Source organism: Ascaphus truei, chromosome 17 (assembly GCF_040206685.1).
Source record: "Ascaphus truei isolate aAscTru1 chromosome 17, aAscTru1.hap1, whole genome shotgun sequence".
Taxonomy (NCBI): domain Eukaryota; kingdom Metazoa; phylum Chordata; class Amphibia; order Anura; family Ascaphidae; genus Ascaphus; species Ascaphus truei.
The window spans coordinates 38,711,295-38,735,434 of NC_134499.1; the positions used below are offsets into that span (position 1 = coordinate 38,711,295).

The 24,140-nt window shown below is 40.7% G+C and overlaps 1 protein-coding gene and 1 long non-coding RNA gene across 5 annotated transcripts in view; one reads left to right on the top strand and one right to left on the bottom strand.

Annotated features, from left to right (window-relative positions):
- CACNA2D3 (calcium voltage-gated channel auxiliary subunit alpha2delta 3) overlaps window positions 1–24,140 on the bottom strand; it is a 597,478-nt gene that overhangs the window by 291,768 nt on the left and 281,570 nt on the right. For all 3 annotated transcript variants that reach the window (XM_075574868.1, XM_075574867.1, XM_075574869.1), the window contains exons 9-11: window positions 20,800–20,874; window positions 10,548–10,637; window positions 5,495–5,608 (exon numbers count right to left, since the gene is read on the bottom strand). In XM_075574868.1, coding sequence (XP_075430983.1) covers window positions 5,495–5,608; window positions 10,548–10,637; window positions 20,800–20,874 — 279 coding nt within the window. The remainder of the gene's footprint in view (window positions 1–5,494; window positions 5,609–10,547; window positions 10,638–20,799; window positions 20,875–24,140) is intronic.
- The window catches only part of LOC142468364 (uncharacterized), a 144,252-nt gene that overhangs the window by 6,274 nt on the left and 113,838 nt on the right, over window positions 1–24,140 (top strand). Inside the window, exons 2-3 of one of the 2 annotated variants that reach the window (XR_012788645.1) lie at window positions 17,543–17,595; window positions 19,367–19,536. The exons of the other annotated variant lie outside the window; for it this stretch is intronic. This is a non-coding gene — a long non-coding RNA (uncharacterized LOC142468364). Of the gene's footprint in view, window positions 1–17,542; window positions 17,596–19,366; window positions 19,537–24,140 lie in introns of those variants that run through there. 2 annotated transcript variants of the gene reach the window in all.

The following is a 24,140-nucleotide window of genomic DNA, read 5'->3' on the forward strand; positions in this document are numbered from 1 at the left end:
CAGAGTCAGAGCTGTTAGATATAGCAGCTGGCAGTGATTCAGCACAGTGACTCAACGGCTGCACAAAACCACTTCCCAAAAAGTCTATTCTGTTATCTGTATCTCTGCTTATCCTAGAATCAGAAACTCCTATTGTTTTGCTTTGAATCCAAGCTTTCCAAAGATTTCTTCTAAAGACAGATAAACTAAATTATGTATCTCCCAAAGAACTACAAAATAACTGGACGTTCACGTGTACTTTTTCTTGTAGAACAAAAAGAATATAATGAAATTTTACTTTTCGGATTACAGTAATAACATTCCTTGTTTAAGTACTTCAGTGCTCTTTGGGGGGAAAAAAAATCAATTTAATAATACCCAGACAATAGTGCAGCGAGGACATTCAATTTACTGGACTAATGCTCCACTCCTGCAATATCAGCATGTTCCTAAACTATAGGCACACTGTTACAATTCTGTAGAATCTTTGTATCTTACAAGATGTAAAAGAACGTAGGTACAAAAAGATTTATTGTCACCAACGATGCCCCAATCAAATTGCAGTATCTAATTTTACTTTGGCGTTTATCACTGAGTCTGCTTTATTTCAGGTTGTTAACCCTTAAGGGAAAATGAATTATATTCACTATATTGTAGTACTAGTTTACGCTTTTAGCTTCATTTGAAAAAAAAAAACTTTAAACAAAAAGTACTCTATGCCTCACATTACATCCACTAAAATATCTATCTATCTATCTATCTATCTATCTATCTATCTATCTATCTATCTATCTATCTATCTATCTATCTATCAATCAGTCAATCTATCTATCTCTATCCATATCTATCTCTGATTAACCAATTCATGAAAATAAATTAGCTTCAAATATAGGGCAAAGCTATTAGATAAAAGGATGATAATTTTATAACAGCCAAATACTGATGTACACTACAGTTCTAGCGCCAGAACAGAATTGTTTATTTAAAAGATATGTGAGCTTTTCGCATTAAATTGGGAGAGAAGTGTTGTTTACACATTCTGTGAATTATAATACTTCACATATAATCTTTTAATAGGCTTTGACTGTCATTTAACCTAAGTGGTTACATGTACGGAAGACCACTTGGGAATCTGAAAACGTATTTTCTGGCTCGTTTCGATTCATTTTGTTCACCCAAGAAAATGAAAGTGTTAAGCCACAAACTTCTATATTAAAATAAATGATGCCCAGTTTTAGCAGAGCGAGCTGTAATGTCATTTCTTATGGCTTTTAATGCTAAGCCCTTTTTTGGTGGCTTGCGCTTTGAGAACAAAAGCAAAAATCTTGGCATTCATGTATTGATCCCTGAATTTAAGTTTATTCCAAGGTTTATATGATTTTCTTCAGTAGTACTTAGGACACTGAATAATATATAGTAAATAACATAGCTACAGTGAGGACTTGGTTTGCACAGACATTATCGCCAATTATGACAATAAAAGAATCTATTGGCCAAGCTCTTTGATAATGTGCCAGAACACGCGCGAAACGCGTCAGAGCATTTTTTTACCTTGTAAATGTTTGCTCAGCGCTGAAATGTTGGTATGAGAAAGATGTTGGGTAACTGGACTGTAGCTCATCAAATAATGGAAGAACGGTAAAAGCAAAGACTTGCATGTGGGTTATATAGTACTTACATAAGCTTCACCATTATACCTTATTGCCCTATAATTATCATTACCCTGTAATATATTTTATTTATAAAATATTTTACCAGGAAGCAATACATTGAGAGTTACCTCTCGTTTTCAAGTATATACCATGTAATGTCTAGGGTATTGGTTATTTTGTGCACTTCCAGCCTCATTTATTTAGACATTGCAAACCTCTAATATTCTTTCCTCAGAAGTTGCCAGGAAGAGTTTATTAGGAAATCACGTGCAAATCTCCAGTGCATGTTTGAAAACCAAAGATCACAGGCAATTGTTGGACTGCATTTTGTCTTGTTACACCGATTATCCTTGTCATTTCGTTTGATGTTCTTTAATCATCCTTCACACAACATGTAGGCCAACGGTTTTTTTTTCCTCCCCATGGTAAGGATGATTTCACTGACCTGTCTGTCTGGGACATCAAAAGTCTCAACAATTACATCACCCCTATAAACATTGTTTTTTTATGCCCCCAAAAATATCACAAAATGGTTGAAACATGGAAAAGTACTAGAATAATTATACTTAATCAGAAACAAATACAACGCCATAAACGTGTGCTACAACAGAAGAAACTTTTTTTTCACCATGGCTACCACATCAGCAGGGCTATTCGGTCTGTGATATGAGCAAACTATTTGGAATGATTGCATGTTTAATCCGACAAAATGAAACATTTAAAGCATCCTATCGGTACAGGTTGGAAAGTTACCTGTGCTCTGACCAAAGATTGCAAAAGTAACGTCACTATTCAAGCGGAAAGGGCGTGTCCGTGTTTGTAGGGGAATAATTATCTTTTAGAGTTTTAAATAATGCCATTGTTCTCAGAAAGCACAGAAATAGTCTTAGTTGGACAGGTATACTGTTTGCTGAAGTTTGTCTCTTAAGAATATAACTGAAAACACTCTGTGGTCTGATGTGTGCATATTAGGCTTATTGGAATTTCACTTGAGTCCTGCATGCCCAGTAACTCAGGGGGAGATCCTCAAAAGGTCGTTACATTTTTAATGTAATGTTATCAAATTTTAACGTATCGATATCCGTGACGCGTATCCCCAAAGGTGCTGCGCGCAGCGATGTTCTTCCATGTCCTGATGAAATGTGCGCACAGGTTGTTCTTTGTCTTTTTCCGTTTGGTTTGGGATTGAGTCCTGTTACGGGAGCTGCACTTTCTTAAGGATAGTATCTTTGTTTTATCTGTTAAAGTGGTGTTATTTGCGCTTCATTTTTTTGTTTTCATTTGGATGATCGTTAGCAGAAGAAAAAGCAACAGGATTCTTCAGTGAGCCGTAAGACAAGAAGCAGGCTGGTGATGGTAAATATTAGGAGATAAGTGCTGGGTACAGTGGGTGTTTAGATACCTTTCATAAGATGATTAATCAGGTTTAAATATAACTTTTTTAGATAATGAGACTCTTTAAGTGTTGCTTAAAGAAGTGTTATTGTGATTAGTGAGCAGTTATATGGTCCTCACATAGGCAAAGGATCACTTTATACTGATTGATCCCTCACTGCAATGTGGAAGGCATGGCCTATAGTGTTTCTTAATCTTATGAGCACACATGTAAGCATGTCACATACGTTATTTAGCTAAATACCCCTCCCCCCTGTGTGCGACTGCACTGCACATAATACAGTAACGTTTGTTCCGATGTTCTAAGTTGTATCTAAAGTGAAATGTATACATGAGCTTGATATCTAGTGTACTTTAAATGTACTGTAGTGTCACTTACCAGGTAACTTGTGATCCGTGGAGTCCACAAGGCCAGGTAGTCCCTCAACCTGGGAGTGTGCGATTACTGAGCTGACCTCCATCCGGATCAGGTACTAGGGGACAGGTGAGTTTCTTTCCGTCTTCCTCGCCTCAGCAGCATGATCCAGCATTTTTATTATCCTTTATTTGGCCTTACTGTCCATCCCTTTTTTTTTAGCATATCGATGATCCGGACAGTATTACCCAGAGTGTTAATGCGCTCCAGCATGCAGCCTCACTTTTCAGCAGTGCTGGTCTTCTGGCAAAGAGCCCCCATTCATTTGCAGTGGTTAGCCACCCCACCATCTCTTAAAGTCTCCGGCTCCTCCTCATTAAATGTAACACTCCTTATTCTACCTGTCCCAGCAGCAGTCGAAAATGGCTGAGGTTTGCAGTTGTGCTGAAGCAGGGATATCCTTAAAACCTAACATGGTGGTAGTCCGTGATAATTGAGTTGGCAAGTCATTAGAGCATTGGACTGTGTGCAACTCCCATTTTGTTGCCAAGATAATAAATTGTAAGCATGCATTGCCATTTATTGAAAGCAGGAAAGAGCCACCCAAAGTCACCCTTCAATGGTACCTGTATTTTTTATGACATACCTATTAAAACCAGCCGTACTTATTGTGCAGTACCTATTTCTGTCATTGGTTGAAGCTCAGAACCTTCAGCTAAATAAAGCAGCTGAATACTCCTGAGGAAGTGATACGGAGAGGTCATGAAACGCGTAGGGTGGAGCTAAACCTACATAGTGGCACACAGAGAGTGGTGGGAGTGAAGTCTCACAAGTGACGGCATCATTATGAGACACGGAAAGTTTGGAGTTATTGTGGGGAGAGACATCGCACTCACTCCGTCAGGAGACGCCGACACCAGTATCCGCGCATGCTACGGACGGCCACCATGTAAGTATGCATTTCCGCTGAGTGCATATTAAATAGTTTTTATTTTTACACCATTGCATAGCACTTTTTCATTACGGTGTGGGATAGGATGGGAGGACCATCATAGTCTTTAAATTAATGTATTGCCTTTTTAGCCAATGTATCAAGTGCCTGAACGTTATTATGATATATAATAATGTTTATTTGTCTTTTTGACTATCTTTCAGCGACACCAGAGATTAACTAGTTAATTCTAGTTCACTCTACCAGCGATGCAAGGGTCAACTACGGATGGATTACCCGTCATAACCCCACTTCGTTTGAAGTGTTTTTGGCGCCGTGTAGGACTTTCGCTTTATAATGCAAAGAAATACTACTGGTATAAAATGATTAGTGACAGAATGAGGGGCCTGAGTATGGGAACACTATCAATTTAACGTGGCGATTTTACTAATGTAATAACGTGACCGTTTCAATCATCCACTTCTGTCCATTATAAATTAGACTCAAAAGGTAACTCCACACCTGTGTGGGTTCTACAAGGTTATGTAACAAAACAGTGCATCTATATTTTAGTAAGGAAATGTCAACAAAGGCTATCGCTATAGATCGATGGTACCAAACGTTGTTGCCCTAGTTCCACAAACAGGCCAGGTATTAGGGACATCCCTGCTTCAGCACAGGTGGCTCAATCATTCTGACTGAGCAACTGATTGAGCCACCAGTGCAGAAGAAGGGATCTCTATAAACCCCTGACCTGTTGGTTGCCCTTGAGGACTGGAGTTGCCCACCCCTGTCCAAGTTATTCTCTATAGATGTTGAGAATGAACCTGTATTTTGGCATTTGTTCGGTTTGACATTTCTTTGCAACCAATTCTTCTAGACGAGGCTTGGATCTAATTTCAGTGCTGAAGGCTCCTAGAGCTGTAAAGGTGTTCAGCAGCAGGATAGACCATGTACAGTCTAGGTTTAGAAAGAAAAGAGGACATTCTTACATGTAATTGGTAGCAGATGCTACAGTACTTCGCTAGATGTACAGTATTATCTCCTTTTTAATCAAAAGCCAACCACCTGCTCCCACCTTGTGGTCAGCAAACAGGCAGCTATGTTCAAAGCATACTGGCAAGAACACATGCATATGTTTCTCTCTCGGGGAGCAGTCTTCGTTAATTGAGCTTAACTCACCTTCCTGTCTGGCCAGTTGTACTTGGCAAATATTGTATCATAGGTGTCCACTGCACCATCTGCGATAAGCATTATGGCTTGACTGCAAATACTCCCTTCTCCTGTATGGTTGAACTGTGAATGGAACAAAAAAAAATCGTATAAACTGTGAGTTGATTTCTAACTCTATTAAATAGGTATAGATGACAATGTATATTTGGAGGAAGGTTGGTGGTGACATTGAAACTAATCTACCGCACAGTCTGGCCAGATTGAACTTTATTTGTGCACTCAGCACCTTACCTGCTGGCAACCGAACCTTTTATGTAAGTAATAGCGTGACATGCACTTAGTGTACCACTGTTTCCTGAAAGAAGACCAGTGATAAGATAAGTGTAAAGTGTTACTTTCTATAATACCATCATTTAGTTTTGGATTTGGAAGACTTTATTCATATCAATTTAGGAGACACTATACTTGGAAATGTGACATTGACATCACATTGTCTGATAAGATGATAAGATGAACAAATTGCCTTACTGTTTATTCATCTTATCATTTATCAAAAAATGTTCTATGTGTCAGTTCCTACAAATACATACACATTGAGGAGAGACCCGTGAGGGGTGAAATATGTGAACTGCCCACTAAGGTTTCATCTAGGGCTGGACTGGTCAACTCCAGTCCTAAATGGCCATCAACAGGTCAGGTTTCAAGGCTATCTCTGCCTCAGCACAGGTGGCTCAATCAGTGCTCAGTCAACAACTGAGCCACCTGAGCTGAAGCAGGGATATGCTTAAAACATGACCTGCTGGTAGCCCATGAGGACTGAAGTTGTCCACCCATGATCTAGAAAGATCTCACACTAAAAGGTAGGTCGGAACAGGAATCCTGCACGTCTCCAGGACCAATATGGCAATGAACTTTAAATTAAATTCATATAGTATTTCCTGCATCACTACAAATGCTTTTCCCCCCCCCCGCTGCCGTTCCACGTGGTTCAGTGGTCATGTTTATGACAGATATTTAGTTATCCAAAAAGTTCCCCAAACCTTTTTCTACAAACTGTATCTTAAATAAGATCCAGATAAATCTACAATACCATTCTCTTGAACTCCTACAAAAATAATAAATGGGCTCTATTCATGAAACTACGATAACACAGGTAGCAATCAGGGCACTAACCCAAGCAAACTCCCATTTAAACCAATGGGAGTGTCCGTGCGAGAGTGCCCGGATCAGTACCATCACAATTTACCGAATAACCCCAGAACCGTTTCAGGTTATTTTGGAAATCTTGCATGTTTGTCTGGAACATTGTTATTGAATAGCTAAATAGTACTGAAGAGTGTTTTCCATAATAATAACAATGACAAGGGCTTTATGATGAACTACAATTAAGCTCAAAGTGAGTCATCCGTTTGCAGGAACAAAATTCAATGCATCCTGACATTCAGAGCATTTGGTTGTGATTAGCAGTCTTTGAAATGTCACAAAATTTCATTTAATTGGCTAAGAAGACAAATGTAATCACAGTAAAAGATTCCAATCACCACCAGAAATGATGATTGCAGCTGTCACATGATGTGGAAGGTAAATTCGACAAAACGGTTTTAATTCCTGGGAGTTACAAACAAATATTGAATAAACCCATGCTTGAAAAGGATGTATATTTAAAGCAGTTTTTGACTACATTAGTGTCAACAGATTCCCAGCGTTGTGAAACATTGTTGCCGTTGCAGAAAACACATCATTGGGGGCGTGGTGCCGGTCCAACCTCGTTTGCTGATTAACAACAAAGATACTTTCCAAAAAGCTACTTATGTGACAACAACACAACTAAGAGTATTATTTTGACATCTGATGCTGACAGACGTATCAGCATATTAATAATCTCTCATTTATTACCAAAGGAGATTGTGACAATTGTTTCCAATTACAATATCTGAAGATATTCAGGAACACATCATCTAGATCTATAGTACAATTTAACGTCAGGTAATGCTCCAGAACCTATTGGCTATCCATACTGTATGTAATCTATCCAGCCCTATTCCTCAAAATATTTATATCATTATTTTATGTTCACTGTGATCGGTGTGACAGGGACTCTTCCCTGTCTAAGGCCTGGATGGAACATCCTCTCGTTTGCAGCCTGGAGCAGCTAATCAGTCTCCACCAGGCTCATTATCAGATTTAGAAACCTGCAGTAGTGACTGCAGGAGATCTCTCTGATCCAGACACACAGCCTGGACCCCTATAGCGAGCAGGCTGTGGTTGTGTTCTCTCTGGCCCAGGAAGGCTGGGGAGAGAAGCCTGAACCAGGATTTTCGGAGCCCTAACCCAGCCAAAGGTAACTGATCTTCACTCTGTTTTATGTTTGTTGTTGGTTGTTGGTTGTTGGTAAGGGGCTTAGCGACAACCCCCCGCCCCCACCAACCCATAGGCATGGTGTATGCTGCTGTTTAGTCAGAGCTCCCTATAGGAGCTAGGTCTGTTTTTGTTTTGTTTAACCCTGTTGTTGCTGATCACACGTTATTTATGTTTTTAATGTTGTGGGTAATAAAAACCCTATTGTGTGTTCTCCTGATAAAGTCATCTCCTGTTCTAAAAACCTCTGCACATATCTCCTACATCTGGTGTATAAGTGCGATGAGAGGTGGCCCTTGAATCTTAGGCCTCGGGCATGGTGCCTCGGGCCGCGCTGATCAGCGCTCCTGCTCTGCCTCGCCTACTCAAACTGGAGCTTTTTTGTGTCCTTGCAGGCGAGGCAGTGAGCGCGCTTTGGGGTCGGTGCGTAGGCGGAGCGGAGGCAGGCCGGAGGCGGGGCGGGAGGCAGGGCTAGTCCCTCGCTCCCATTGGATGTGAGCGGTCACGTGACCGCTCCTCCGCTTCCCTGAGCGGCAAATTTTAAATTTGCCTGTCTCTCCAAAATACCTGAGCCTCGGCACGCATGTGGAAGCGTGCGGAAGCGGCTGCTAAAGCCGTGCTGATGACAGATGCAGGGGGTAAGTGCATCTGCTCAGCGCGGCTCAGCATGGCTCAGCAAGGCTCACCGTACTATGTCCCAGGCCTTAGAAGAGCCCTGGAGACTGTTAGGGAAACATTTCTTTGTGATTTTGTTTGTCACAGTTCCTGCAACGGCTTGAGCAACTGAAGTGAAAGCGGGAGAACTATACCAGGGAAGCGGAGCCGGAACAAATAAGTGACAATCCCTTAACCAGCCCTGAAGATTCACGTTAAAATGCCAGGCATGACTGATCTCCTCCATGAACGATTGGAACAGGAGATAGAAGATAACGCTGAGCTACAGAGGGGTCTATTCACAGCTTACTCTTAGTCTGGGACTGAGGTGGAGGACCTGAGGACTGATCTAGAGAAGGCGAACACTATTATTACCACTATAGATAAGAAACAGAGGCGCTCTGACGAAGTTGTTGCTGACAGAAAGCAGAAGTATGACGAAGCTCAGGCAGAGCTGGAAGTGTCTCGGAAGAAGGCCCTCAGTCTCAGTATAGAGCTTGAATTCTCTCAGAAAGGGGTCTCATAGTCTCAGCACAGAGCTGGGAATCTCTTAAAGGGAGTTTTGCAGTCTCAGTGCAGACCTGGGAGTCCCTCAGAGGGAGATTTGAAGTCTCCGTACAGAGCTGGAAATATCTCAGTAAGAGGTTCAGACTCTAAGCATAGAGCTGGATTTCCCTCGCCAGGAAGTCAGCGGTCAGCACAGAATTAGAAATCTCTTTAAGGGAATTTCACAGACTCAGTACAGAACTGGGAGTCTCTCAAAAAGAAGTTCACAGTCTCAGTACTGATTTGGAAATCTCTCAGAAGGAGCTTCACGCTCTCAACACAGAGCTAGAAGTCTTGCACCAGGAAATCCGAAGTCTCAGCACAGAGGTGTGTAAATGGAAAGATGTCTATGGAAAGGTCCTGAATACTATAGAGACTGTAAAAAGAGAGAACAGAAACCCGACAGAGGAGGTTTCATATCTGACTGATCAAGTCAGTGAAGGAAAGGAGAAGCCAGATGCGGGTGGTCACCTTAGTAACAGGAAAAAACACTCACGTGAAAAAACTAATTCCCAAGGAAGTAAAAGAAGAGTTGGCAAGATGGAAAAAGGAGCTTAAGCGAGAAGTCCTCCATAGCATGTTCCACTGTGTCGAAAGTTATTCTATATCCTTATCTCTGCTAACAAATGAGTACCCAAAAACAGCAGCAAAAGTAAAATCCTCTCTCTAGCTAATAAATGCACTTTCATGGAGAATTCGTTGGGGCAACTAATATTTTTAGTACTGTAACTGAAAATGATAACAACTTATCTTTTAGTGTAAATTTGGATATTTGAGTCAAAGAATACAGGTATATAGCAAATCGCTTTTTTAAGTCACTTCCCGTGCTAAAGATTTTTGTCATTTAAATGGAGACAATCTCTTCTTCAGCACAGGAAAGACATATACACAACATATTTAATAGGAGCCTATGTTACATGGTTACATAGTAAATGAGATTGAAAAAATACATTCATTAATTGAGTTCAACCTATATTACATTTAGTCAACTGAGATACTCCTACAGTATATTTGTATACAAACTCACACTTTGAACTAACATTTCAACAGAGAATATTTAGTTTATTCACCTTGATGTGACAAATAATATTAGTATACTCCCTGTTCAGCTCCATAGTTAGAAATGTAATACAGAGGTAGTATGAGTCCAATGAAGAGGATGATGGGTGTACACATGTAAAGAACAAGAATTCAGAATGTTGTAGTACAGTTTGCATGAAAGGCACTATGAGATGGATATTAGGGAGAAGGAGCAGCTCAGTCAGTAAAGACACTGACTGACACTGACACTGTTTGAAGCAGGGGTTCAATTCCCGGTGTCGGCTCCTTGTGACCTTGGGCACATCACTTTATCTCCCTGTGCCTCAGGCACTAAAAACATAGATTGCAAGCTCTACGGGGCAGGGACTGTGCCTGCAAAATATCTCTGTAAAGCGGTACGTTAAATTGCGGCGTTATACAAGAACAAACAATTATTATTAATATTAGTGTTATAAATACTTACATCGTTTAGCAATTCAAAAGCCTCATTTAATCCTATATCCAGCATTCCAATTCCTTTGGCAAAAAGTTTGTCCAAGTGTTCCCTGAAATGCTGAAAGGTAGATGTGAAAAACGTAGTTGAGAATAATTTTAATGTATAGACACTACAAGTACTGTACAAATAGAACATCAGGCTGGTTACACAGTGCTTCCGAGATTTAGTGCGTCCAGTGTTTGCGTGCGCGCGTGCACACGAGCGGCGTGATGTCACGCACTCATGTTGCTCGGGCAATATTCCTGTCCTGCTACAATTTGCAGTTGCATGCGTAGGAGGAGGGGGGGGGGAAGCGGGCGTGGTTCGTCCTCATTGAGCGAACCGCTCAAGTGACACGGTCATCGCGCAGCAAATACAAAATAATTTGTCTCCTCACGCTTCTCTACGGGTAACGCTCACAAGCGTGTGCGCACTATACATGATCGCATTACCCATAATGTGTTTGATCGCGCACCTCGTGCGCGATCAGTCTGGACGCGGCCTTGTCTTCCCATACAGCAAATATCCCACTGAAAACTACACAACTCCAGAACTCCGTACAAAATGTGTTTTCTACTCAGTTATAACGGGACACGTTTCCAGAAACAAATTGTGTTTACATTTGGAATTTATATACAGGTGAATTTTCCCAAATTACTTGAAAGATGTACAGTATTTGTTCATTCCTCATCAGCATTCCTACTTTGTAACTGTTAAATGTTATATCCGCATTCATCGACTCAATCTCAAGTGTAAAAAGAAGGTTGTGAGAGCTATAAGCACTTGCAAATTCAATTATTATAAATTTTTTAAAGTTTAATTTTTACCTTTTTAAAATAAAAAAACATTTTGCCTTTAGCTGCAGTCTTATAATAGAACATCACCTTATTCCACATTGTGAATATATAAACATGTGATACAAAGATATACGCACTGGGTTTCAAAACTATTTCCGGATCTTATTGATGGAAAAAAAAATAAAAGCAGCGACATATTGCATCGCGTTGCGAACAGATTACAGACATATGCTGTTGCTACTAAAATAGTCTGGCTTTCCAAAGCAATCAGACCGGTTTAATGTTCACATTGACCTACTAAACATGGTTCACGCAGCTCAATATTTAGAATAGCCAAAAGGCAAGCAAAAGTTTAGTTTATCTAAATAAGGATTGAAGGCATAAGATGTGTTAAGCCCGTTAAGTGAAACATCATTTATGTAACCACACGGTTGTTGATGTAAACCAATAGTGAATTCCATGCACATTTCTTTATTAAATACAATGCCTACTCCAAGAATATATACATGAGTCATGATCTACATGTTTTGACAACACAGTCGGTAAAATAAAAATGTTGTCTAAAACCTACTGCATCATTGTGTCATATGTTTAAGCCCAGAGATCTATTCCGTGTTCTGTACGTTTCTGCATAAAGGAAGTAGCACATTACCCATGTTGTAATCTTGTGCACCTACTGTAGTATTGAAGTATTGTAGGACTGGAGTAACTTGTCCCTCTTCTGGGCAGTGTCCATACTGACTAATAACTAGCTGCTAATATAAACCAGCTGCATATCGAGGGGAGCACAATCACTACAATAAGAACATGAAAGTTGTTTTTTTTTTGTGGGTTTGACCATGTTTTACATCACTAATAAATACCGCGCTGCCCCTTATTGCCTTTATTAAACATGATTAAAAAAAAGCTGAATCCAAAAACACAGCTGCTTCATGTATACTAAAGAGAAGTGTGATCTACTGGGAGAGAATTACTTCCTCGTATACACTTTGCTTTGGGCAAAGTAAGGTTAGTTTGCTAAACATATGCATACAAATCTTTAGTATTATTACTATTAATATTTCCCCATAAAAGACTGTTTGACAACAAAATTAAAATAAACAACATGAAAGACATTTATGTCACCTGCCTAAGTAGAGATGTGTGTAACTGTCACAACTGCACTTTATAAATACAAGTTCTTTAAAAATTTTACTGTTTCGCCAACTATTTCGCCACGCTTTACAGAGCTAAAAATAGCAAAATCACTCTTAGTTGCAACAAGAATGTGAGTAATTTTGCTGGAGCTGCCACAAGAGACCAACAGACAGAGAGAGGGAGTATATATACAATCTCTCTCCGTGGCTGGAAATCGTCAAAGTGTGATCCACGCCCAAATCGGTGATATCTGCCATGGACTACGCCACAGCGCAAATCGAGCTTTAATGACTGCTGGCCATTGTGTTGTTAAAAGCAAGTGTCAATGGGTAGTGTACTAAATAGTACTATCTTTCCCCACACCGCACCCATTTCAGGGGCTGGATTAATGTTGCACATTTTCTCTACTAAGAAGCTATTTTGTCATTAATATATTTGACTTGGCTGTTGGAATGTATAGTTAATTTAACTGTTCCAAGTATATTACCTTTCAAGATGCATATTATGCTTTTCTGTGCTTTCTAGCGTGAACCCACCATAGAACAGTGGCTTGCTTACTTTATGAGGCCAGAATCCCTCTGCATGCCAATGGATGGGGAATTCAGACTAGAAGCATTGGAAGATCAATGACACTTCGCTACAAGTCAATTGGGTTCATACTGTAGGACTTGCCAGTCTGTGAAGGTTGGGGACCTCTCTTAAAATAAAAAGACCTTGCAAGATGCATTAACACCCTCAGTTTTGTGGTTAGAGGTGGGATCTAATTCCTCCCTGCCTTATCGAGATGTGCAAAGCTCTTCAAATTTGCTACATAATTTTCTTGCGGTTTTCTCTTTATTTTGTGTTTCGCGGATATTTCCCGATGTTCACACTGCTCACAATTCCACCACTTTGTGACAGCATTTAGCAACAATGGCAGTAAATGGCAGTATATACAGGACCACGTCACCTTGCACGTTGATTTTTGATACGTGACGAATATTTTTAACTTTTTTTTTCTTCAAAATCATCGATTTTGGGAACTTTTTCACCAAAACGAAATAATTAATTTGCCCTGGTTGGCGAACTTTAGAAAATCTTGCACATCTCTACTGCCTGTGTACCACAACCAACCCAATGAGGCTCAGAAATGGCTCTAAGAAGCTGAATTAAAGGACACACAACGTGGAACCAAATGAATGTAAGGGAGCGTGGGTGTGTGAAAAGCTTCCACAGATTTACTGAAAATTGAAGCAGCAAAACGTTCCTATGTATTGCCCATTTTTATATTAAACTTTAAAGCACGTAGTAGTGACTAACATTTGGATAAAATAAAACTAAAGTTATGATTAACAATCATTGACAATCTACCATATGGTGCTCCACATGCAAAGCATTAAATTCATAATACAATCCATACTGTATACTCAGGCGAACTTCATTTTACTCATTGGAAATGCAGTCCTACCCACTCTTCAGATTGATTGCCCGAGTCTGTGTTGTTATGTAACAGTGTAATGTAGGTCCTCAGCTCCCAATCCCTAATAATTTGGAACACTGCATCTGGGCAGCTCTTCTAAAATGTATAATTGGACCATAAAAATGAAAAATTATGGACATTTAATTAAGAAGGGAAAAAGATGGAATTTAAAGCAAACTGTATAAAATATACTGCTGATTTAGACAATAAAAGGGTTTGTGCATCCTGCACCGGTGCGATCAATGGGAGTTAACACCGGAATAGGTGTGGTAACGCGCCCTGGCGCTTCATGCATGCGCACCAAACTGAGGCAAATCATGTATTTTCAAGAACAAAAGCTGAAGTTCTTTGCAAAAAAATATACTAGTGAAAAAAAATATCTGTAAATGTAATGCCTATTAAAGTTTACCAATGTAAAAAAAATTACAGTATAAGGAATACGGATGTTGCAAAAATAATAATTATTGCTCGAACTAGGTGTCACCGTGTGAAACCCCTGTCGGATAACGACACAAGGAAAATCTGTGTACAGAGGTTGAGCCAGCACTGCACAGGTTAATTCCAGAGCGGGCTGTCCTTAATTGGCCTGCTCAGCTGGCTCGTTAGAGACCTTTAAAAAGCCTCCAGCTCTCAGGGTGAGAGACTCTCTGATCCAGGAAGGCAGGCGCCCTGGACCGCTGTAGCTGGACCGAGCTGTGTGTGGACTTTCCACTCCAACCCCAGCCAGGAACTAGTCTCTAACTGACTTGTATGTGTTATTGTTGTTAAGGGCCTTAGCCCTCCAACCGATAGGGTAACCACGGTGATCGTCAGCGCTTCAGAGAGGCGCTAGGCCTGTTATTTTGTTCTTTTTACACTGAATATGAAGCTGTATTTTATATTGTTAACACTTCGACTAATAAAAAGACTATATTATTTTTCCCCTGAAATACTGTAAGTATCTTGTTTCCACCTGTGCTCGTATCTCCTACACTAAGGATAACCATTTCTACTATTTGGTGTCGGAGTAGGGCTGCCAGGTGTCCGGTATCGAACCAGAATGTCCTGTATTTGGACACTGCCCAGTAAAACATTAGAGGTAATACTGGACATGTATGTGGCCGGTATTACCGCTCTGGACATAGTGACCTGACTGGCTTGGGGTGCTGCGGTATTTCCCCGAGCAGCAAGAGAGTAGGGCTGTAGCTAGGGGGCCAGGCAACTTCCTCCATCCTGATTGGCTGCATTAGCCAGCAGCAGCGAATCAGGAGGAAGTGTCACGAGCATGAGGGTGGGACCAAGGAGAGGAGGAAACAGCATAGAGCGGAGATTGTGTGTGTGTCACCAGCACGTTGCACCTTTCACCATTGTGTCCAGTATTTTTGGAGAAGCCACCTGGCAACCCTATGTCGGAGTTCAGCTCGGGGAGGATTTTACTCTCAGGATAAGTTCAATGCGACCGAAACATTGTTCTATTGCAGTCATACTGAGCCACTAATTGTGCCAGCTGTGCTGAAGTAGGGATATCCTGAAAACCTGGCCTGTTTGCGGCCCTCGAGGACTGGAGTTGTGCAGGCCTGTTCTATTGGAAGGTAAAGGGGTGCTTTGCTATATTTTGTCCGATCTCATTCTATCTCACATGAATAGATATTGAAAGTTGCAGTTTACTGTAGGGATACATGAAATTAAATGCTTAAATTTGTTTTGTATACAAAATTGCATCCAAAAATGATTTTCTGGGCTATGAATTTTAATGAACTCCTGTTGTTTTGCTCTGCAGGCTTCACAGTGAGCAGATGCTGCTAGGTGATTGTGAGAGATGATGAGTTAATGAAATAATTTCTCATTTGATTTTTGCTGCTGTTTAAAATTAATGTAAAGTAAAGCAATATCAATTTTACTATGCTGTTCTCATTTAAATAAAACGTGCGACCCCCGCGTACTGCGCAGTATTGCTAATTACCATCAGATGCTGCAGGTCACGGGGGCTCAAGTCCAGTCCTCAAGCCCCTCACCAGGTCAGGTTTTCAGATTGAGCTACCTTTGCTGAAGCAGGGACTTATTGAGCTACCTGTGCTGAAGAAAGGACATCCTGAATACCTGACCTGTTGGGGGTTGGGGGGAGTCTTGATGAGTGGAGTTGTGCACCCCTGCTGTAGGTAACAAGTGTAACCATGTACTCCGTGGAAAACGTGGCCATTTGTGAGGTTACTGTCCCAGCTGTGATCTTTAATTATTTTCAAAGCAATATCTAACAGAAGAATGACGGAGTGTATTTAACAATGATGAAAGGTGCTCAGGTACTTTGGCAAATATGTGATATGTGTTTCAAACAATCCAGGAGGAGCAAAATATAGGGAAATAAAAAACAGAAAACAGTGCAAATTTAAGTGCAGACGTTGAGACTATGATGAAATATTAATGACGATATCTTGGCTCTGCTGGTCTATCTACTTACAAGATGTAAGTGGTAAGCATGCAGTTGGCAGATTGGGCTGTCACCCCAGGTAGTATCTGTGTATTTGTGGATATCCCTCCAGGCTTATCTCGTCAGGGTAACCATGGTATACATAGGGAGGAAACAAAGCTACATAGCGCGATCTGTCTTTCCAAAAACTTTATAAAATGAATATGAACATATAAACATATAAAATGTGCACTTACAATGTGCTAGAATTAAAATAGCATTTATCACAATCACAGTGATTCTAGGGGGTTTAATCCGATCTCACCGCCTCCTCTCTGGCTCAGGATATCAGCTGTCTGCAGCCTGGAACGCTCAGCTCCGTTTCTCCTCCGGCGCGTGTGACGTCACTGCTCAGTGTGTCACACTCCTGACGAAGCCATTGACAGCTTGCTGAGCTGGGCGAAACGCGTAGAGTGGTGTTTTGGTCTAGTGAGGGATCCGTAGCTGTACCTTCCACTGAGCAGTGACGTCACACGCGCCGGAGGAGAAACGGAGCTGAGCGTTCCAGGCTGCAGACAGCTGATATCCTGAGCCAGAGAGGAGGCGGTGAGATCGGATTAAACCCCCTAGAATCACTGTGATTGTGATAAATGCTATTTTAATTCTAGCACATTGTAAGTGCACATTTTATATGTTTATATGTTCATATTCATTTTATAAAGTTTTTGGAAAGACAGATCGCGCTATGTAGCTTTGTTTCCTCCCTATGTATACCATGGTTACCCTGACGAGATAAGCCTGGAGGGATATCCACAAATACACAGATACTACCTGGGGTGACAGCCCAATCTGCCAACTGCATGCTTACCACTTACATCTTGTAAGTAGATAGACCAGCAGAGCCAAGATATCGTCATTAATATTTCATCATAGTCTCAACGTCTGCACTTAAATTTGCACTGTTTTCTGTTTTTTATTTCCCTATATTTTGCTCCTCCTGGATTGTTTGAAACACATCTTTCTACTTGGAACCCTGGAAACAGGTTCTACCAGAGGGTTTGAGCAGGGTTTCTTATTATTAGAGCACTAATATTAATTATTATTGCACTTGCACGTATCACTATTATATGTATTTAAGTTGTTAGCGCCTTATATTCACTTATTCACGATATAAATATGTGATATGTAACATGCTTCGTCATAGGTACTCAAAGAAAAAACAACACTTCTGTTGTGAGACATTCTCCTGTAATACAAGTATGTTCAACTGGATGGGCGAACATTGGTAAATAGGATGAGGGTTCCTAAAGCCTAATATTAAGGTCTATAGAATACAGTATATTAGGATGACATGAACAGGGAAGCATCTTAAACATAAAGGATCCTTACCGGCCATTTAAATGTCTAACGTTTCCATACCCCACTCCATATTGCATGTGTGCTTTTTTTTTAGCAGACCCAAATTACATCTCCTTCTCCCCTGCCATGCCGTACCACCAAGAAACTCACACAAACTCCCCTCCTAGTGGCTCTTCCTCTCTTTTCTTCTGCTCCTGTTGTGTGGTGACGGATTACCAAACTCTGAACCAACACACATCCGATCCAGTCACTGTGTTAGTTCCACAAATTCCTCTGTACTGTGCAGAACCTCGCACTTCCAAGCCCTCCAATCATATCTACATTTCCTAACTAACCAAACGCTTTCATGACAAACTAATATAGTAATTTGGGTTTCACTACCACCTCTATGCTAATCCCACCCATAGCTATCTCTCTTCTTCTGGACTATTTCCCTCATGTCACTAATTGTTTTTCAGCTATTTCCTTGTGGATGTCAAAATTGCTACCTCAAACTCAATACAGTATGTTCAAAACAGAACATGTGTCGTCTGTTTAGTGCTAACCCTATGTCTGACTTCTCACTGACAATAGTTAGTTCCACTAGCCTCCTGGTACCACGTGTAAGATGGACCACTGTAACCTTCTCCTAGTTTGTTTCCTCCTCTTGCTACTGTCCCACCTCCCTAAATGATGCTGCTCATTCATCTACTTTCCCAGACCGTTTTACATCTGCTGCTTCACTGTGCAATTCCCTAAACTGACTAACCATACCCCACAGAATCAAATGCAAGGTCCTGGGTCCCACCGACACAGCTCTCCATGACTCAGACCCTCTTTACCCGTTTACTCTCTTACACGCTTACTCTGTTTGGCTCATGACCTCTAGTTCTCCTTCTCCTTCAAAACTTGCTCTCATGCCAGTGCCAAGACTTCTCCAGGGCATCACCCCAACTGTGGAACTCCTTATCCTACACCACCATACTCTCTCCACCATTCACACATTTAAAAATTCCCTTGAAATTCACCTACTTTAAAGAAATCTGCCCAGCACCCTCCTGACAAGCCAAAGGTTAATGCCATGCTGAGTGGCCTTTACCTCACCTATCCCTGGGTCATCTCTCTGCCATTCCTTTTAGATTGTAAGCTTCTCAAAGCAGAGACTTCATTACCTATTGTTTCATTATGTTTGTAGTTGAATGTATTGTATGTGTTGTTCTTGTACTTCTCCCCACATTATACTACGCTGTGGAAAATATTGGCGCCATATTAATAAAGGATAATATTAATCATCTATGTCATGATTCCCTCCCACAGTACTCCTTGCAGACCCGTAGGGGCACACAGATGAGTTAGGTTAAGACTCTGGGCCACTATGAACTAGTACAGTCCATGAAGCCACCTGCCATCTTAGTTTGGGTATAAAACCCAAACCCAGTCTGTTAGTTTATTACTTATCAACTTTCTGTTTTATTGGTCAGGTTATTATTTGTTCCACAGCGCTGTGTTTTTCCCTGTTCCTCTTATCAGGCTTCCAGTTCTGCAAATCTACACGTACTACAGTGTTTGTTGTCTTGTATTCCCTTGCACTTGCCACCTGTTTATTATTTGTCCCCTGCTACTATTGCTCTTTGCATGTAGCGCTGCAATGCTTGCAGTTAACCTTAGTTTGTCCTGTTATTTCCCTTAGCACTATTTGCCAGCAATGGTGACCAATGAACAAAGGGAAGGATTCGCATCACAGCAACATTCTCTGTTACAGTGGCTTGCTGGCATTTCCTGTGGCTACTTTTGTATAAAAGTAAGTGGACACTGGAAGAATTTTTTTTAATTTAAATTAGGTAACTATCTCCTAGGGTCTCTGGCATTCAGTTCACAAAATCAGTTAAATCAAAACAACGATGTGTAAGGACATTTTGTTTCTTACAGTATATCATTTGTTTTCGCTATTTACTTTTTGTCAAATACCCTACAAATAAAACATAGACTCAAGTCAAAGTATAACTTATATTTTTGGTGATTTTTTTTAGTAGTAATTTACTCTGCATCAACTACAAGGATTCCAGCTTTCAAACTATAGTAGAGTTATATACAGTTCCTGCTGAGCCCACCTTAGGAAAAATGTTTAATAGTTCATTTTTTCTTTAAACAACCCTGTCCCTCTCAGACTAGAAATGAAGAACAGGAACAGGATAATGGAGCTCCAAGTAACAAGAGACATCCATTCTATATCAAACAATCATTCTGACATCAAATGGAATCTGTTGTTCTAAGATAGGAACATTACATCCAAATTGATGGCCATTTCCTTGGTGTTGCTGGCTTCCAATGTTAGGTCAAGTAATTCAAGATAACAAAAAAAAATACACATTTTCTTACCATGTGCAGGGTGTACTAACAGTAATGGTAAAAAAAAAATATATATATATTTTTTTCAAATTCAAGAACTGGTTTAAAGAGTTGTATTTCTCATATAAATGTAGAACACGGAGTATTGCTTACATAATCTATCTAAAATCCAATGTGCTGCTAAACCCCTCATTTCCTGCAAATAATTGTTTTGGGTAAATGGGAGATGGTCTAAAGATGAACGAATTGAAGCCCGGATAAGACTGAAACATCAAGTTTACATATCGGAGGAGATTCTGCTCTGTGTTGTAACGCAGGGGGGCTCAATTCCAGTCCTCATGCCCCCCCACCCAAACAGGTGAGGTATTCAGGATATCCCTGCTTCAGCACAGGTGGCTCAATCTGTCCCTGTTTCAGCACAGGTGGCTCAATCAGAGGCTCAGTCTTTCACTGAGTCTCTGAGCGACCTGTGCTGAAGCAGGGATATCCTGAAAACCTGGGGGGGAGGGAGGTTGATGACTGCAGTTGAGGACCCCTGTTGTAAAGTATAATGTTTAATCAGTAGACATCTTACCCTAAAAAATATATTTTCCAATTTAGACAAATATGTATTTTAAATGTGCTATGTAGAAAGAAAATTCTTTAATATGCTCCACTAACGGACTATAGAGCGGTTACTAGGGGAAAAACTATTCTAATAAGCTGATCTGCATCACATGCTTCTTATGTGAGAAATAAATGTAGCTTTTCATTGTCATTAATGTAGCTTCTTACCTCTTTGTTGTCTCTGTCGGCTTGTACTAATGTTCCATTCAGACAAGGTTCTACATAATGAAGTTCTTCATTATACTAAACAAAAAAGAAAAGACATTAAAAAGTAGAATATTAATGTGTGTGTTGAAATTAATATCTTCACTGGAAAGCGTATTGCTATAAAGCAACATATATATTCAGCATCTGTTCATGTAACATTCATGTCAATTATTTTCTACATTATAGCATTCATTATGGTCAATGGCATTTACTGCTGAAATATTTAATCGATAGCACATTTGACATATTTTGACTTTCTTTTTATGTCTCATGAATGTTCACCATACAGAAGCAATTTCATTGGGTAAATGTTGCCAGTACTATGTGTCTAAATCTCTTCTGATTTCAATCGCAAACTCTCTGTCTTAATCATAGAGATTCATTTTAAGATAGGTTTAAAAATGAAAGCCCGCCCCCCACACGCGGCACAGAACTGCTCTGGACGGTAACAATATACATCTATATACAGAAGTATAACTAGTATCCTTGGGAAGGTGAGTGAGGACAAAGCAGGACACTAAAGTAAATATGTAGGGAGGAGCCAGGTAACAGGTATCATTCTAACAGAGAACGGAGAGAACAGTCGATCACATAACGCATGGAACACGGAGGAACTGGTGGAATAAAAAAAATAAGGAAAATAAATGGAGGTGAATCAAAAGCAGAGAAGTGGAAAATGGAGAGTCCAAGGGGATAAAAGGAGAAGGGGATGTTGAAGCAGCAAAACGGGAAACATCCTATGTTTTTAAATAAATGAGCTCTTAGTATTAGATATTACTGCCTGCATTTTTTTTTACTCCTAATGCCATTTTTAATGATTTTTTTTAATGCACTGATCATGGTTTGGTGGCGACAGCAAGCCATATCCACTTCCTCTTTTGAAGGTCTGACACACACCTTTTTGAGCTCGGAACTTTGGCAACAAAGTATCACAAACAGAGTGATTTTGGCCCTAGAATTGTTCCCAAAACGGAATTTGCCAGTAGCCTTTGTAAGGTTCACAGTCGAGATATCATTTGGAGACCTGAAGCTGTCCAACAGCTCACCAACTTTAGACATTGGATAGGCATCAAACGTAGACACTGACCTTTTGAAAATCAATAAAAAAAATGGATTGATTGCTCCAGTTTAGGGACCAAGACCCTGCACCACTTACTGTGGCACCCTTCAGTCATGCCGAGGCAAAGCATGTTCACTACTGTATTTCCTTTTCTGGGCACATATAATTGCTCCCAGGACCAGAACCAGCCAGGGAACTTAGAATACTGTACATCTCCATACTATTGGACAAGCTGTTGGAAGTACTCATTCTGTAAAGGTACCTCTACCACTTTCCCTGTAGATAGAGGTGGCCCAAGGTCAACTTCCTCATTTAGAGGGTGAAGAAAGAGATTTTAAGCCTCCCTCCAGAGTTTAAACTGAACCCCCAGGTATATGTGCCTAACCCCACAGGTACCTGGCTGAACAATTTCATAATTTAATTCTCCGCATCTCCTGAGAATTTGTAAGGGGCCTTATCACTTGGAAAACAGTCTATCTTCCCACGTAGAAAGGAGGAGCCTAACCTTGTCCTCGGGCTGATTCCTTATTATTCAGGCATTCCTGGGTTTGCTGAGAGTATTTCTAAATTGGCACCGGCAAACTGGCAACTATTGAACATTTGTTGGACATTTCAACGAGTCCAAAATAGAAAAATTTACAGCTACAATTATTAACACACTGTTAATGCAAGTTCTGTTTTTTTGTATTTTATAACGAGTCCATGCTGTACATATGTGGATGATACACAGAGGTTCGGACCAACTGGACATTCAATTCCCTCCTGATCGGTAAGAATGATTTGGGGTAAACCAATTCAGGAGAATAATGCAATTATTGCTCAGCCCTCTCTTCTTTTTTACTTTACTAGGCCTAAATCATTGTGGATACTGTAGATCTCATAGAGTATAGTGCACAAATGTAGTCGTCTTTAACAGAAGTATCTAGGAGATAGGCAAATGGTATTATGTAGGCTCTGAGAGCCTACCCAGCATACCTACTTCAAGTATTGTCTGTTTCCATTCAACTTCTCGGAAAATGTTGGCAGTCAGGAAAGGCTTTACATCCCAGTGACTACATTCAATGTTAACCACATTTTCATATTTTCATTCTTGACCTAGAAACTAGTCCCGTAGCACCAGGATTCGGCCTGAGCTGGTAAACGCTCACAGATATTTCCTGATTGTTTAGTCAAATATATAATATTATATAATAAATAACAATTATTGGGTCTGCATTAACACTTTCAGTGACAGAAGCTGCGGTATCAATCCATGGTAGGTCAGTCTGACTGTATGTGGCCCCTTTTTCAGATTTCTCTTTTGGTCGCCCCACAACTCATGGGGGAGACCTGAGGATTGAGATTGGGTATATGGCTCTGTGCTTTCTGCAGCGTTAAAACTTCCATGTAGTCCTCTACCAGCTGTACCACCAGAGAGAGTTTTTGTTCAATTGTATTGTGTCCACCACTGGGTAGAGAGGGACAGTACCTGAACAATTTGCTCCAGGATAACCTTTGTATGTTGGTCAGGGCGCAGTCATCTTCGACACAGGTCTACCAAGCATGGAGCCAGCATATGGGGTTGGTCATCTGCAGTGAACTTAGTAGGTCTCCGGCATGAGACCCAGACAATTCAGGATGGCAGCTTTTACCTGGGCATAGTCCAAGGCTTGCTCTGCACCAAGGCCTTGATATGCTGCTTGTGCCAGGATCACTTCCTACCACTCCTTCTCTCCTAAACATCAGGTAGAAGGCTTAGTGGTCATCAGAAGGCTTCATTGTGACCAGTAATGCAGATGGACATGAGGTGGAGGTTCTTCTGCAACTCAGCAAGATGCTGCTGTTGCCGTAACTGGAGCAGCTATTGCTAGTCTTGCATGGCTCCCAGTATGTGGAGGAACTGCTCAATGGTGTGCTAAAGTCCAGCTGTGGCCCATTTCTGACAGCAGATGGAAGCGAGGAAAGGAGAGGTAGAAAACACCAACTGACTTTGAATGAAAAGATTGAGCTTATTTTTGTCTCAAAGAAATTATAAACAAAGGCATGAACAGCCGTTCAGGATACAGTTCAAATACCGGGGAGATCAGGCCTGCTAGGGTCAGAGTGGTCCCAATAACATGCGGTCGATATCTCAGGTCAGGGGTTACTTAACCTTCAGGGAAGGATGTCTATTGCCACATGGTCTGTCCTTACCGCCACTTAACAAGTCTTCAGAGCGGCAGTAACACATACTGTGAGAGACTGTACTTAATACCGCGCTCCT